Raw genomic sequence first — 16,730 nt, forward strand, 5'->3', positions numbered from 1 at the left:
TTTTCCTAGCCACGTGCTTCTACACCTGCATTGCTTGCTGTTTGTGGTTTTAGGTTGGGTTTCTGTACAGCACTTTGGGATATCAGCTGATGTAAGAAGGGCTTTATAAATTTGATTTGATCTACAGATTGCCCCTTTAAGCAAAGTGTTACCGAAAGTGTTACTGAATTCCTTTAGCTACGCATTGCCGACATGACCTGCATTCGACGACAATCCCACAAGCCTGCAGCATGAATGGAAAAAGAATGCAATGAATGTTGAACAGTCTCTTAACAGTCTCCGTTTTGTGACTCCTCCTCCGCACAGTACCATTAAATGATGAAGAGGGAAAGGGGAAACCTCAAGTTTACACTTCCATCACTTTTTACTCAAATTGCAGACTTTGCAAGGAGCAGACTTTGAGTTTATTAAGTGAAAAATATTTTGCCATCAGCACTTTTCATCTCTTCCTATTCACTTTTTAAAAGTTAGTTAAATTAAAGTGAGTTGTTTGAACAGTGTTTTAGTTAATAATGTGTGTGCAAGCGTGCATGTGTTTGTGTTCTAACCAACCCGTCAAAATAGGGCTCTTTGGGTTTCAAACTGCGAGTATGTCCCTGTGTATGTACATAATGGGTGAAAACGAGTATACGCTAATGCATTTTGGCATGCAGAGTGCCCCCCCCCCCCTCAGCTTGTGTTCTTATTCATGAGCTTGGCAAGCAATTGCTGGATTTGCGTGCGCGACACGTTCAGGACCGAGTGCCTGCTCCGTGGGCTGCCAGGGCTCTGCAGGGGAGCATGGCGCCGGTGTGTGGAAGAGTTCATGTGAGCGGGGCTGCTCTCGGCTGAGCGGCTCCGCTGGATGAAGGACCCTCCGGGGTGCGGGTACTGCTCCGTCTCCAGCGTGGATGATGAGAAGACGTAGGAGGCCAGCCTCCGCAGCTGATTGGGCCTCGGGTGGTGCCTGTCATCCTCCAGCTGCAGAAGAGACCAATCAGAAAACAGAAGGAGGGGCATTAGGATGGAAGGGGGAGGGACAACAAGGTCATGCTAACAGACTATAGACCAGTAATTGGTTCACGTTCCAACTCATGAAACGGCTTCATTTCCTTGTCTTCTTACCCTTCCTCACCAGTATTCTAAAAGGATTAGATAGTTGAGAGTTATAGGCTTGGGAGTTCAACTATCCAGTACCTTTCAGGTCAGCTGATAAGAGGGTAAAAGAAGGAGACAAGAAAAGGGATCCATATGGAGTATTGGAACATATCTTGTCATACATCTCCCCTTCCCTGTGTGCATGCTGTAAGGGCTCTCGGATGTAGTCCAGAGAGAAACAGGGAGAGGAAGACTTTATGGTTGCCATTACAGCAGAGGCGTTACAGTATGTTAAAATGATAGAAGACAATATTCTACAAAACAGTTAAGTAGATTGCCAGATTGGAAGCAAATGAGAGTAGGTTTCCGTCTGTCTCATAATTGAGGCACAGAGCACGCATTCCCCAACAATGGCATTAAAAACACGCACAAGTACTGCGCATGTTCTTCTAGTATGTAAACACATTGAACCTGGGAAAATGCCTGGACACGATCAAATTTCATTACACTCAATTTGACTAAAAGTCACAAAAAAAAAAAAAATCACCATTGGAAAATGCAAAATGAATAACACAAAATATAGATGGTCTCATCAAGCACACGAAACAAACACACAACGAAGGAAAGGGGATAAATATGGCTCAACAAAAAAAGGAGGAGTTCGGAACAGAAACTAATTAAGAAAAAAACAACAGAAGGAAGGACTATCCTAAACTGTGCTTACCCCAAAACACCACTTTATTTCTTCGCTTGTTGTTCCCATGGCACCCTCGCTTTTTCTCCTCTGGGTGAGTGCAACTTGACATACTGTACTTTTAAGTGATAGGTTGAGCAAATGCATCAGTTATGTCAAGGAAGAGGTCGCAGGGCAAATAAAACGAGGGTCCTTGATCATGTTTGCGATAGCGAGGCCTGCCGTACTAGGCACTTGCAGTGAAATCACAAATAAGGCTGGTAAAACGTGATTGGTGAGGTAAGTAAAATCAACATTTTTGTTTTCTTTTCCGGTAATCCATGACAAGGAAATACAACTGGCACAGGGAATGGGTGAACTGGCCTTGTGATTTTGAAGGGTCCTTGTGTATTCTGGTTTTTATTCTTACCATACACCCGAGCAAAACGTTCTTTAACATATTTCATGGACATACTGTAACCGTCAGAAAAAGACACTTACCAAAAACGTACAAAAAGGTTAAATAGACATAAAATATAAACTTGATCAAATGGTACGCAGACCTACATAACACAAGAGACCTTCCGGACTGGTTTATAATTGATGCAGTGCTAACGGACCCTAGTGGTACATGGATGCTGGGTAAATGTGTATTCAAAAAATAATCTGTAAGATTTTTTTGTTCAAAATGTTTTTAGGCAGGGCAACAAGGTCAACAATATTAAATTGTAATCTAAGCCAGTGGGAAAAACTGGTTGAGCTCAGGTTGTGTTCTGATTAACGTCTTTAAATAGTTGAAATCATCTGACCAGGTGACAACCAAATTATGGTGCCTTTCCCATGGCTGGATTACTGAACGAGTATGCAGGGCACATGCCCTGGGGCCCTAACCTCCAGGGTGTCCTCCCCCCAAAAACTATGGAACACGTAGGTTGTGGACCCCGGAAATGTTCTCTCAGCCTCATGGCAAAATGTATAGAATAGCATGAAATTTGCTATAAAACTGCAAATGTTTCTGTCTGCCCCCTGGCAAAATGTGTAGAATTGCAGGAAATGAGCTTTAAATCAGGTTTAATATGATCTGAGCTAGTTTATGTATTTTTATTCAAATTGAAGAGATTGCAATGGATATAATCGGTTGAAAATATAAAGGAAGGATTACATGACTTTTTGCACCTGGTTGTAATCTAATGTTGGTTCAACAACAACCTATATAGTCTGCATTTTTCCCAGGGTTGTTGATGTCGTCATGACAAAGATGCCTTTACCTGCTTGTAATCTGATTATCTGACTTCGCTTCAACCAGATCTCAACAAAAGGAAACCTTACAAAAGCATGTTGTGTGAAGTTTTGGATTTGTATACAAAATAGTTTGAGCGTGTGTATTTTGTTCAATAAAAATAATAAAAACAAATTTGATTTTGGTTTTCAAAGAACAAGGATTTGCTCCAAAATGAAGTATCTCCAAAATGAAAATAAAATATTTCAAAAGTCCTTCTTCCAAAGTGCATTAACTCCATTTAAATTACACTCAATCGAGCCAATGAGTGATAACTGGGTCGTTACATGAAATGAGTCCCTTTTGGGTAGTGAAATTTGGTGAAAGTTTTATTTCACCTCATTGTAACATTCTGTCATGACGAGCACATGTTCAACTTAGTAAAAAAGAGGACTATAGTAAGTGCCTATTAAGTGCCAAATAAAGTAACAGGATTAAATCAGCCATAAAACCCCTTGTGATAGGGGGAACGGAAGCTTGTTGTGTGCAACAGGGAGGGGCAATTGAGTGCAAGCTTCAAACATTTTTTTATTGTTAAAACATTTCTAGCCTGTCCACCTATGGGTAACATGGTTGACGTGTTATGTTCAACGCACTCAGTTCTCCACTACAAAACATGGCCAAAAAGGGTAGAACCAGCTCACCTGCCTTACACTATGATTTGACTATATATATTAAATGTTCTTAAAGGGGCCAGTGCAGTCCAAAACTAGATTTTCCTGTGTTTTATAAATATTTCCACACTCTAAGTTTGTAATAATTATGTGAAAATTATGATAATGCACTTTAAGTGTAAAAGCTGTTTGAAAAGACTGCCTGAAATTTCAGCTTGTTTGGCTGGGTGGGATTTTTGAACCAACTGGTGACATCACCAGGTGGTACAAGTTAATAGTCCAATAAAGAGAGTTTGCCCTACTCTCTGCCAATAACAGCTAGTTTTCAAGTTCAATTAGGCTCCTTCAAATTAGGTCCCTCTCTCAAACCACTAGCAGACAGTTCTAACTAAATTCTTGCTTGAGAAATTTCAATATAGCTAAGGAGCTATTTTGGTTCCTTTTTGGCCTTCTTAATGGAAAACAATCACAGTAAGGTACTTCATTTACCCAGAAATGAGTTCATATTGAGATGAAAATGGCTGCATTGGACCTTTAAGAAAAATATATTTTAAAAATAGTTTAAATCATATTAAAAAACAGAGTTCAGTTCCTGTAACAGGGTGGACCTTAAAGTGAGGAACAGTTTTTTTTCTACTTAAAATTAATCACAAAATAAATATGAATCTTCAGAAATGACTGTCAAAGCAACAAAATAACTAGGGCTTTATGAAATGTTGCAGTTAAGTGGGTTAAACTCTTCTGAGATGTCACAGAGTGCACAGAGGAACATGTACACATTTAGGCACTTTAGGCAAAACTTCATTCATATAAAAATCAAATGAATGTATTTAAAGTCTAAGCCTTGGTTGGTTTGGGGGGGTTGGGTAAACAGACGGATTTTGATGGGAATATCGGCCCTAGGGGATGGGTCATTTTTAATATTATAGGCTTTTAAAATCCAATATTGGTGCACAATATCTATTTGAAATATCAAAGGGGCACAACATGGACTCAGTTTGTGGAATGACCCAACTGCACTATTGTTTTAATTAATCAATCTGAACTAACTGGATTTAAAACCACATCTCAGTGACTACTGACTGACATTCTTGTTAGTTTTGTTCTTTTTTTGTCTGTTGTCCTTTATCAGTGAGGGCCATTGTTTCATTCATATAGAGCTGTATCCCGTTTTCCATTCAAACCTTTCAAATGATCTGGAAGTTATTGCTCACCCTAACCTCATAGATAAATAGACCTGTTCGTCGAACATCTCATTCCAAAATCATGGGCATAAATATGGATTTGGTGCTGCTGTAACAGCCTCCACTCTTTCTGGGAAAGCTTTCCACTAGATGTTGGAATATTGCTGCAGGGACTTGTTTCCATTCAGCCACTAGAGCATTAGTGAGTTTGGGCACTGATGTTGGGCGATTAGGCCTGGCTCGTTCCAATTCATCCCAAAGGTGTTTGATGGGGTTGAGGTCAGGGCTCTGTGCAGTCAAATTATTCCACAACGATCTCAACAAACCATTTCTGTATGGACCTTGCTTTGTGCATAGGGGTATTGTCATGCTAAAACAGGAAAGGGCCTTCCCCCCAACTGTTGCCACAAAGTTGGAAGCACAGAATTGTCTAGAAAGTCATTATATACTTTAGCGTTAAGATTTCCCTTCACTGAAATTAAGGGAACTAGCCCGAACCAGGAAAAACAGCTCCAGACCATTACTCCTCCACCAACCTTCACATTTGGCACTCTGCTTTACGGCAGGTAGCGTGCTCCTGGCATCCACCAAACCCAGATTCATCCGTCGGACTGCCAGATGGTCATAGGAAGGCCAAAAAAGATCATCGAGGACATCAACCACCCGAGCGTGTTCACACCGCTTCCATCCAGAAGGCGAGGTCAGTACAGGTGCATCAAAGCTGGGACCGAGAGACTGAAAAACAGCTTCTATCTCAAGGCCATCAGACTGTTAAACAGCAATCACTAACTCAGAGAGGCTGCTGCATACATTGAGATCCAATCACTGGCCACTTTAATAAATGGATTACTAGTCACTTTATACAATGCACTAAATAATGCCACTTTAATCATTATTACATATCTTACATTACTCATATCACATGTATATACTGTATTTTATACCATCTATTGCAACTTGCCTATGCCGCTCGGCCATCGCTCATCCATAGACTGACATGTACATATTCTCATTCACCCCTTTAGATTTGTGTGTATTAGGTAGTTGTTAGGGAATTGTTAGATTACTTGTTAGATATTACTGCACTGTTGGAACTAGAAGCACAAGCATTTCGCTACACTCGCATTAACATCTGCTAACCATGTGTATGTGAAACACAATTTGATGAAGTGTGATTTGTCACTCCAGAGAACGCATTTCCACTGCTCCAGAGTCCAATGGCGGCGAGCTTCACACCACTCCAGGCGATGCGTGGCATTGAGCATGGTGATCTTAGGCTTGTGTGCGGCTGCTCAGCCACCCATTTCATGAAGCTCCCGACAAACAGATCTTGTGCTGACATTGCTTCCAGAGGCAGTTTGGAACTCAGTAGTGAGTGTTGCAACCAAGGACAGATGATTTATACGCGCTGCACGCCTCAGCACTGGGTGGCCCCGTTCTGTGAGCTTGTGTGGCCTTCTACTTCGCAGCTGAGCCTTTCTTGCTCCTAGATGTTTCCACTTCACAATAACAGCACTTACAGTTGACCGGGGCAGCTCTAGCAGGTCAAATATTTGCCAAACTGACTTGTTGCAAAGGTGGCATCCCATGACAGTGCCACGTTGAAAGCCACTGAGCTCTTCAGTAAGGCCGTTCTACTGCCAATGTTTCTATGGAGATTGCATGGCTGTGTGTTTGATTTTATACACTGGTCAGGCTTATATAGCCGAATCCACTAATTTCAGGGGGTGTCCATATACTTTTCTTTGTATAGTATTCATACTCTGCTCTGAGTTAGGTTGTTTTGAGCACAGGGTTGTTTTGAGCACTGTCTAGTGTTGGGCGCAGGGGAATAAAAATAAAGAACCAGTGTTACTGTACTCACACCATGTGTATGGGCTTCCCATTAGACATACACAGTAGCACATAGTAAGCAATGTATGACTCTTTTCAGCATGCACAGTTTATGCAAATCAGGGTTCTCCAACTCTAGGGAGATACTGGATGTGCAGGTTTTTTCCCCAACCCAGCACTAACACCTGTTTCCAATAATCAACTCATCATGACCTTCATTCAACCAGGGATGTCAAACTCAAAACAGTCTATCCATCATTTTGGGAGTTTTTGATGCTCCCTGATTGTCTAGCTTTCAAATTCTGTGATTATTAGTGAGCTGGCCACAGTCAAGAACAGTTATGTATGTAGGTCCATTATAATTTCTACACAGTTTCGATTTGGTTTTAGTCATTTTAAAGTATATAGAGTTTGTTCCCCACCACCAAAAAAAACAAACATTTATCTTGTTTCAAAAAAAGAATCAAACCACCCGTGGGCCGGATTGGACCTCCTCGCAGGCAGGATCCGAGCTCTGGGCCGTACGTTTGACACCTGTGCCATATGCCAACCAGTGATTGAGCGTTGGAAAACAAAGCATTTATGAATCTCTTTGAAATGCTCATGGATGTGTCTTTGGTTCATACTTAAATGCCTGTTTCTTGACACATTTGTGTACAAAGCAGTATTTCAGAGTTGAAAGTGTAACGTGACAAAAATGAAATACAATACAGATCGTTGTTGGGAAAAATAGTATGATTGCATTACATTCTCACCTAGAAGACCCCTGAATAACTGAAACCCTAATGGAAGCTAACAATAAAAATAATAATTTTGTCAACTTCAATTGTTCTCCAAGAAATTGCTGAATTTATAATTCACCTAAAAGACTTGAACATTCCCCATATTTTCTTTGTGCATCTTTTTATGTATGAGGTAACAGTCAGCTTAATCACATTTGGTGGCAGCGGTGGGATATGTTTCCCTAGCCTGATGGGAAGACCCACGGTTTAAATGTTTTAATTTAACATTTTCAACCAAAGGTTTTCATGTCAGGAATTTATAACACTGACGTCAAGAACATGTTCGATATGAAGAAAACGTTTTGAAACTTGGTGGCACCACCTGAACATGTCCAAAGATTATATTTCTGTTACAAAAACCTTTTGCTACGGTTATCTGGATGTTTGTTACATTATTCTCATCAGAATGACAAAGTGTCATCATGTATGCATATATATTGTTTCATCAGTGTGTCATAACGAGGGCATCAAGTGCAGTGCAACCCTAACAAATGTCAACCCGAATACTGGGACGTACTGGGACCAGGAATCTTCCTGGGGCATGGACCAGCCCATCTGGCATTTGCCGGAACCGTACAATAAGAAAATGCTCGTGGAGTCATTGAGAAAACTATTGAGAAAATATTGTAGAAATACATTTGGGGGAAAGCACCTATCAAAAACAACCCTACTCATGCCACCATCTCACCCAAAAAGCATAAACTGTTCAATAATTATTATATGTAATGCTATATCTTATCTGATGCTGGAATATGCAGTTAGCAAAGCCACGTCTCCCATTCATACCATAGCATTACAAAACAATGGTTAAAACCAAAAGTCATGGGCAAAACCAAACTGATGGAAAGGAAGAATTTGTGCTTGCTGACACAGAAAAAGGCACGTTTCCTCTCATTACACTGGCAGGATATGTCTGTGAATGACACTAAAATGGCTGCAGGAATAATGGTCGCCCCCCGCCAAGGTATTCACTTCCCACTGGCTTGCAAAATTGTAGGATTGCAAAATTCCCAGGTTTTCTAGAAAGATTACTTGAATTATAAGGAAATAAGACGGAAATCCGTGAATCTTCCAACTGAGTTTTCTGGAAAAACAGGTCATTTGGGTTAAATTATCGGAATTTTGCAACCCTTGGCTTAACCCTACCCCCAGGTTTAGCACTGCATGTTAATGGACATCCCGACCAGAGGGGGCACCGAACAGCTCATCTTTACATAATCTGGATAGATCAACAACACCCACCGCTAAGGTGGGTCTCATCCATATCATCTAAAGATTAACCGCACTGTGCAGCAGGCGACCCAGCTCTGAGCCGACTACCGTGAACATGCAAGGAGAGAAGCCTCCCTCCACCGATAAGGTTGGCCCGATCTCTTACCGGTCTTTGGGGTCCGACAGGACGGCCTGACGGGAGTGAATGACAGGGCGACATGGCGGGGCTTCCCCCACTTCGTCTGGAGGCTTCCTCCTCGGTGAGCGTGAGCATGCCCCGGCTGCTGTTGGTTGTGTGGGTCGTCTTGGGCCGCACCACCATCTCCGCCCCTAAAACAAAGGATTGGTTAGGAATCTAGTACCCTTTTCACACTATCATGCCAACCGGAACCAAACTGTGATGGGTTAAATATTTAATTTTCACATTGTCCTTTTCAGCACGGTTCCAGCAAATGTGATGGATGCATAACCAGGTCAGCTCAGTACAAATACTTTGGTTCGGCTCAGTAGCGTGAAAAGTGTTTGCCGGATTAAGTCAAACGTTAAATAATATTTTATTGTCAGAGGAGAGATGAGCATCATCGTCAACACAACTTGTACGGAATAGAACAGAACTGAATTACAACAGAACTGAATAGAACAAAATTGAACTGACTGAAATTTCACATTATTGAATGTACATAAAACCTTCAGGCCCACCTCCTCCCCGCAGCTTCCTCCTCTCCTCTCCCTCCTCCAGGGGCCTCAGCTCCTCAGGCTCCTCATCGGTGGTGCCCGACGTGGTGGGCTGGAAGTCCCTCAGCTCCGTCTCCTTGTCAATGATCACCCACTCCTTGCTATCAAAGTCTTCCTCCTCGGCTAGCGGCACCGATCTGATAAAGGCATTGCTGTGGGCTTCCTGGTCCACGGACGCCACCGAGCCCTCGCCGTGCCGCCCGCGCTGCAGGCCGTCGTCCACAGACAGCATCATGGCTGGTTGGGACGAGTACATGTGGCGCGAGGGCGAGCCCAGGATGTCCATGCGGGACCTGATACTGTGGCACACAGATATGTACACATACACACAGGTACAAGCACGAGGACGTAGAAGTGCACATAAACACACAAGCACGCACAAACAGATGCAACAAAAGACCAAAAGAACACACACATTAAGTATTGAATTAAGTATTAAAGTGGAGGGCTATAATAGATAGGCTTATAGCAGTTACACAGACCCTAACCCAAAGGACTTTCCTGGAACGCCTAAGAGACTAATGTAGCTAGGTACAATACTAAATGTATTTTAGCATAATGCACTTCCTGGTTAACTACTATACTTAAATACTACTATACTAAAAGCTAGTACAGGTCTGTAGCTAATACTAGAGCTGGTTTGTAGTGGTCACCTTTGGCCATAGCCGTCGACGGCCCTCCCATCAGCAGCCGACATGCGGTCTGACTCTGGGCTGTTGATGCGGCGGTACCGGAGGGAGCGCACCTGGCCACTGGGGGACTCTGGGGCCCCTCCTGCCCGGCACAGCGACATGGGACAGGCCCCTCTGCTGGGTTCATCCCCCTCCTGGGCCCCCTGCAGACACAGAGGGGAGAGGAGGTGAAGAGACGGGAGGTCACGATGGTGTATGTTAAACAGTAATTAATTCTAAAATGTGTCCATTACCACTGCTAGGAGTTTAAAGGGTAGGCCTTCGTCTGTCTAGTGTACACATTTTCTGTCTGGATGTTAATCTCAGTCTATGCATCTGTATGTCAGTCTATCATCCTCTACCCAGCCAACCATCAATCGAGCCCATATTTTTCATTAATAAAAAATGCTAAAAATACTGTTATCAACAAACAGTATAAGCTACGCTAGAACAACATCTACATAGATGCCATACAGTAAAATGTTGTGTTCTCCTTCCCCTCATCCCTCCCCCTTACTCACCTTGCCCAGGCTGATCCTGAGTTTGTTGCGGTTGAAGTCTGTGTCCTCCCATCCCTCGCCCTTTGCGGGCGTCTGGCCACCGCCCTCGTCCCCCTGGCGGCTCCCACTGGGAGGCAGGGCCGGAGGGGCGTTCTCCTGGTCGCTGAGGTGCTCGTCCTGGAGCACGTTCTCCGTGTTCTCTCTCTGGAGGTCTCTGGGCACCGGGGTGTTTAGGGCTCTGTGGGAGAAGATGGATGGGAGTTGCGGGATGGGTTCAGGTTAAATCAGTTGATTAAGATCAGCGGCGGCCCAAGGATGTACACAATGTATATTATAAACACATGTATAACACCTATATGTGAATATATGTCCACTGGGAATGCAGGTTTTTGTTCCAGCCCTACTCAATTCCAAAATGTTTTTTATTTTTTTATTTCCTGAATTATGCATGCACTTAATTAATGCACTTTGTACAGGCAGCCCTCAAAGTTCAGTAAACATCTATTTATTCAGTGAAACATTGATTGTAAACTTGTATTTCAAAGTCCTTTTACAGCCTAGTTTAGAATTCAATATCATGCATTTCAAAGGGTTTGGAAGAGCAGTGTGGCAGTAGCCTCGAGGTGTGACAGCAATACTGATGGACACAAAACCTGTTCTTTCTCATTTGCACTGGGAGGCTCAGGATGCCTCCTAAATGGCACCCTATTCCCCACATAGTGCAATATGACGTCAAAGTGCACTACATAGGGAACAGGGTGCCATTTAGGATAGAACCTCATGTGTGATGACGACCAAAACACTAACGATGTCTCCAGAGATAAGGATGTCGTGTTCGCAGGGAAGTCATGCAGCTGTGTGTAGTGTGTGCGTGTCTAGGCAGCCTGAACAGTGAAGAGCTTCAAACCAGACAGTCATCAGAGAGAGAGAGAATCTTCAATAATAATATATTTGGGTGACTGAGTCAAACAATAGCTCCCATGAAAGATGTATAAAAGACAGATCAAAAATAGAGCACTGTGACTGCACTATCATGTTGTGGCACTTTCAGGATCTAATGTATTGTGCCATTGCACTGTGATTTGATACTGTAAATGGCAAGTATCAAAGACAGCCAACTGGTGGAAAAGACTCTAAGATAAAGGAAGATGCAGAAATATGACATCATCATACACAACGGGGAAACGTTCTGCTTACAAAAGTCAACAACTACAAAATGTGAATCTGCCATGAATGCCTCTATTGGCTCTTCACATGCGAGCACGCCTCAAGGGAGGCCATTTCAGCTGGCACATTTACATTGATGTGAACACTGAAATGTTGATTAATGGTTACTGTCCCTGTTAACACTAGAACCACTAAAGCAGTCATATAATTTTTTTTATTACTCTGCCATTTTTAAAGCCATGCCCCCGACCGTCCTTGACTTTTCCTAAGTCTATATAACCGTAGGTAGAACGTTAATATCACAAACCGAACTGGAGTTATAACCAGTTTCAGGAGGGCATCTCATTTTTTTAATGGTTTTCCCCATTGAGGGAGTTGCTGTGTTGGTGCTTTTTGCATGGAATTCGCCCGACGGAACGTGTCAGGGATTTGATGGTACATGGGTCAGCGCTCCATACTCGTCCTGAGGTGCGTGTTAGTCGGCTGGTGAAGTTGGTGCCAGCCTCACGCATCAGGCCTCCTGTGCACATCCCTAACCTTGCACGTCCTGTGCCAACACTGCTCTCAAGATCTCCAGTACGCCTTCACGGTCTAGCCCATCCTGTGCCACCTCCACACACCAGCCCTCCGGTAGCAGCTCCCTGCACCAGGCTTCCTGTGCGTGTCCTCGGCCCAGTACCACCAGCACCACGCATCAGGCCTACAGTGCGCCTCGCCTCTCCTGCGCTGCCGGAGCCTCCCGCCTGTTCAGCGCTATCAGAGCCTTCCTCCTCTACAGCGCTGCTGGAGTCTCCTGTCTGTTCAGCGCATCTAGAGCCTTCCTCCTCTACAGCGCTGCTGGAGTCTCCTGTCTGTTCAGTGCTATCAGAGCCTTCCTCCTCTACAGCGCTGCTGGAGTCTCCTGTCTGTTCAGCGCATCTAGAGCCTTCCTCCTCTACAGCGCTGCTGGAGTCTCCTGTCTGTTCAGTGCATCTAGAGCCTTCTTCCTCTACAGCGCTGCTGGAGTCTCCTGTCTGTTCAGCGCAGCCAGAGCTGTCAGCCTGCATGGAGCAGTCAGAGCTGTCAGTCTGCATGAAGCAGCCAGAGCTGTCAGTCTGCAAGGAGCTGCCAGTCTGCAAGGAGCTGCCAGTCTGCAAGGTGCTGCCAGCCTGCATGGAGCAGCCAGAGCTGCCAGCCTGCATGGAGCAGTCAGAGCTGTCAGTCTGCATGGAGCAGCCAGAGATGTCAGTCTGCATGAAGCAGCCAGAGATGTCAGTCTGCATGAAGCAGCCAGAGATGTCAGTCTGCAAGGAGCTGCCAGTCTGCAAGGAGCTGCCAGTCTGCAAGGTGCTGCCAGCCTGCATGGAGCAGCCAGAGCTGTCAGTCTGCAAGGAGCTGCCAGTCTGCAATGAGCTGCCAGTCTGCAAGGTGCTGCCAGCCTGCATGGAGCAGCCAGAGCTGTCAGTCTGCATGGAGCAGCCAGAGCTGTCAGTCTGCATGGAGCAGCCAGAGCTGTCAGTCTGCATGGAGCAGCCAGAGCTGTCAGTCTGCATGGAGCAGCCAGAGCTGTCAGTCTGCATGGAGCAGCCAGAGCTGTCAGTCTGCATGAAGCAGCCAGAGCTGTCAGTCTGCAAGGAGCTGCCAGTCTGCAAGGAGCTGCCAGTCTGCAAGGAGCTGCCAGTCTGCAAGGAGCTGTCAGCCTGCATGGAGCAGCCAGAGCTGCCAGTCTGCAAGGAGCTGCCAGTCTGCAAGGAGCTGCCAGTCTGCATGAAGCAGCCAGAGCTGTCAGTCTGCATGAAGCAGCCAGAGCTGCCAGTCTGCAAAGAGCTGTCAGTCTACAAAGAGCAGCCAGTCTGCAAGGATCCGCCAGTCTGCCAGGATCCGCCAGAAGTGCCAGTCAGCCAGGATCCGCCAGAAGTGCCAGTGGGCCAGGATCCGCCAGTCGGCCAGGATCCGCCAGTCAGCCTGGATCCACCAGTCAGCCAGGATCTGCCAGTCAGCCAGGATCTGGTAGATTCATCAACCTGCCTGAGCTTCCTCTCACTCCTGAGCTTCCTCTCACTCCTGAGCTTCCTTTCACTCCTGAGCTTCCTTTCACTCCTGAGCTTCCTTTCACTCCTGAGCTTCCTTTCACTCCTGAGCTTCCTTTCACTCCTGAGCTTCCTTTCACTCCTGAGCTTCCCCTCAGTCCCGAGCTTCCCCTCAGTCCCGAGCTGCCTCAGTCCCGAGCTGCCCCTCAGTCTCGATCTGCTCCTCAGTCGAGTGGGGTTCTGGGTGAGGACTACTAGGCCATGGTCGGCGGCGAGGGTGGACTATTCAGGGACGCGAGGAGAGGGGACTGGAACATTGATTGAGTGGAGTCCACGTCCCGCGCCGGAGCCGCCACCATGGACAGACGCCCACCCGGACCCTCCCTATTGTTTTGAGGTGCGTTCGGGAGTCCGCACCTTAGGGGGGGGTTCTGTCACGCCCTGGTCGAAGTATTTTGTGTTTATCTTCATTTATTTGTTCAGGCCAGGTTGTGACATGGGTTTTTGTATGTGGTGTGTATGTAGTGGGATTGTAGCTTAGTGGGGTGTTCTAGGTAAGTCTATGGCTGTCTGAAGTGGTTCTCAATCAGAGGCAGGTGTTTATCGTTGTCTCTGATTGGGAACCATATTTAGGCAGCCATATTCTTTGGTTGTGTTGTGCGTGATTGTCCTGAGTGTCTTTATGTCCTTGTGCTGTGTTAGTTGACACAAGTATAGGCTGTTTTCGGTTTTCGTTTCATTTATTGTTTTGTAGTGTTTTTGTATTGATTCGTGTTACGTTTGTTTGATTAAACATGGATCGCAATCTACACGCTGCATTTTGGTCCGACTCTCCTTCACCATATGAAAACCGTCACAGACATTATTACTTTTGTGCAGATTTTCACCATTTATCAAGTACAGTTGGTGCTAACCATGCGCCTTGGTGGTTGGAATATTTTTTATTTATTTAATCATTATTAAAAGAATGTCACGTCCTGACCTTAGTTCCTTTTTTATGTCTCTATTTTTGGTTTGGTCAGGGCGTGAGTTGGGGTGGGCATTCTATGTTTTTGTTTTATGTTTTGTATTTCTGTGTTTGGCCTGGTATGGTTCCCAATCAGAGGCAGTTGTCTATCGTTGTCTCTGATTGAGAACCATACTTAGGTAGCCTGTTCCCACCTGTGTTTGTGGGTAGTTGTTTTCTGTTTTGTGTCTTCACCTTACAGAACTGTTTTGTTTAGATCACTCTCTCTCTTTGTTGTTTTTTGGTTATTGCAGTGTTCAGTTTATTTGTTAAAATTAACATGGACACTTACCACGCTACGTTTTGGTGTTATCCTTCCTATTCCTCATCCGAGGAGGACAACGATCATTACAAAGAAGCTGTTACCGTGTTCCAACACAAAGGCACTCCACAAATAAAACTGATTGAAGACTTGTATTTTTTACATATAGCCTACAGCAACATAAACAAATGAAAATGCAATTGTGTTATTTGAAATTGTTTTTTTTATTACTCAAATGTTACCTTCATAACACAACCAAATACTAATTTTTGTGATAGCATATATGAAACGTATGAATCACACTGTTGCAGTCAGAATCACTGCTCATTAGCCTGAAGGGGGTTCCTCGAGGCCCAGCGGTTCCAGTGTTAAATGAATTGCAAGCAGAAAGTTGCCCTGCAGTGTAAAATTGTGGACTTTCCTTTTAATTCTAATGGTAAATATATCAGGGTCCTTACCCCACCATGGCGACGGTGGGCCGTGTGTTGTGCTGTGGTTGGGTGGAGGCGCTTGTTGACTGTGTGGAGTCTGTCCCTCCTTTCTCCCAATCAAACGGCTCATTTTCCGTGATGATGCGCTCCTTCATGCTGTTGTCAAACACCGACATCAGCAGCTGGGAAATAAAGGAAATTTGACTTTGGCTACATCCCAAATGACACCCTAATCTTTAAATAGACCCTTTCCCTTGACCAGAACAGCAGCCGGCCAAATAGAAAACAACTTCAAATTAGACTCTGGTTGTGTCCAAACAGCACCCTACTTCCTTTATATTGGTGCAGTATATAAGAAATAGGGTGTCATTTTAGATGCAATTTTCTTATTGGAAATAGCATAGGGAGAACTAGGAAGCATTGATGAAGTCAATATATCAGTTTGTGTGAGCATACAAAAAAGTCCCCGGGAATAGTGAGATGGTGGCCAGTCAAAAAAAAAGAGACGTTTGTTGGAGCATTTCAAAACACTTTCAAAGTACTTTCCTTATTCTCTATACTGCGAAAGGTACCTGATAATCCGGCTTGGTGTAGTAGTCCAGGCCCAATACATGGTCGAGGAAGATATGAAACTCTGACGGCATGTGTTTCAGCAACATCCTATGGTCATATCGCTCTTTAATCTGCCCAACTTGCTCCTGCGCAAAAAACCCCAGAATAAAACATGATATATTTGTTTGACTTTATTTAATTGTCATTCAGTAGCTGAACAAACCAGTTCTTTCCCCTTCCCCCTCCATTTGCCCATTGCACCATGTGGCACAAGTGTCCGAAAGATCATGCAACTTCAACGGAGCCAACACACACTGTGATATTTGGAGTTTGCACAATTTCATACAAAGAATCGAATCTGATTTCGAGGCGCAACTCATATTACAAAATAAATACCTACTAAATGAAATGTTTAATTGTTAATAACATTGTTAAGAGTTGAAAGATAAGAAGATCCAGAAAGGCTTGTGTTTTGTTCAGCTTGCGTATTATTTGATTATTTGACTTTAACGATTCGCTAGAAATACAGTGGGTCTGTCGTGGACGAGTGAAGGGACTCTACCTTGTCCTTGATTTTTCGCCATGGTAGCTGTCCAACTGCAAATTCCACCAACATGTAAAATAAAGACCATAGGTCATCATGGCGGCCCATTTCCTGGGGAGAGAAAAAATACAAGTAAAGATTATGAATGATATCCACGCTATATTGTTTCAATTAGTGCTTAATAGTGCCAAACCTAAGG

The 16,730-nt window shown here is 44.3% G+C and overlaps 1 protein-coding gene across 5 annotated transcripts in view; it reads right to left on the bottom strand.

Annotated features, from left to right (window-relative positions):
- LOC118365069 (tau-tubulin kinase 1-like) overlaps positions 1 to 16,730 on the bottom strand; it is a 54,301-nt gene that overhangs the window by 14,343 nt on the left and 23,228 nt on the right. For all 5 annotated transcript variants that reach the window (XM_035746986.2, XM_035746983.2, XM_035746985.2 and 2 more), the window contains 7 exons: positions 16,550 to 16,642; positions 16,008 to 16,133; positions 15,463 to 15,617; positions 10,582 to 10,798; positions 10,043 to 10,224; positions 9,354 to 9,688; positions 8,821 to 8,984 (listed from right to left, as the gene is read on the bottom strand). In XM_035746986.2, the coding sequence (XP_035602879.1) occupies positions 8,821 to 8,984; positions 9,354 to 9,688; positions 10,043 to 10,224; positions 10,582 to 10,798; positions 15,463 to 15,617; positions 16,008 to 16,133; positions 16,550 to 16,642 (1,272 nt within the window). The remainder of the gene's footprint in view (positions 1 to 8,820; positions 8,985 to 9,353; positions 9,689 to 10,042; positions 10,225 to 10,581; positions 10,799 to 15,462; positions 15,618 to 16,007; positions 16,134 to 16,549; positions 16,643 to 16,730) is intronic.

The sequence above is a fragment of the Oncorhynchus keta genome, chromosome 32, assembly GCF_023373465.1.
Source record: "Oncorhynchus keta strain PuntledgeMale-10-30-2019 chromosome 32, Oket_V2, whole genome shotgun sequence".
NCBI lineage: Eukaryota > Metazoa > Chordata > Actinopteri > Salmoniformes > Salmonidae > Oncorhynchus > Oncorhynchus keta.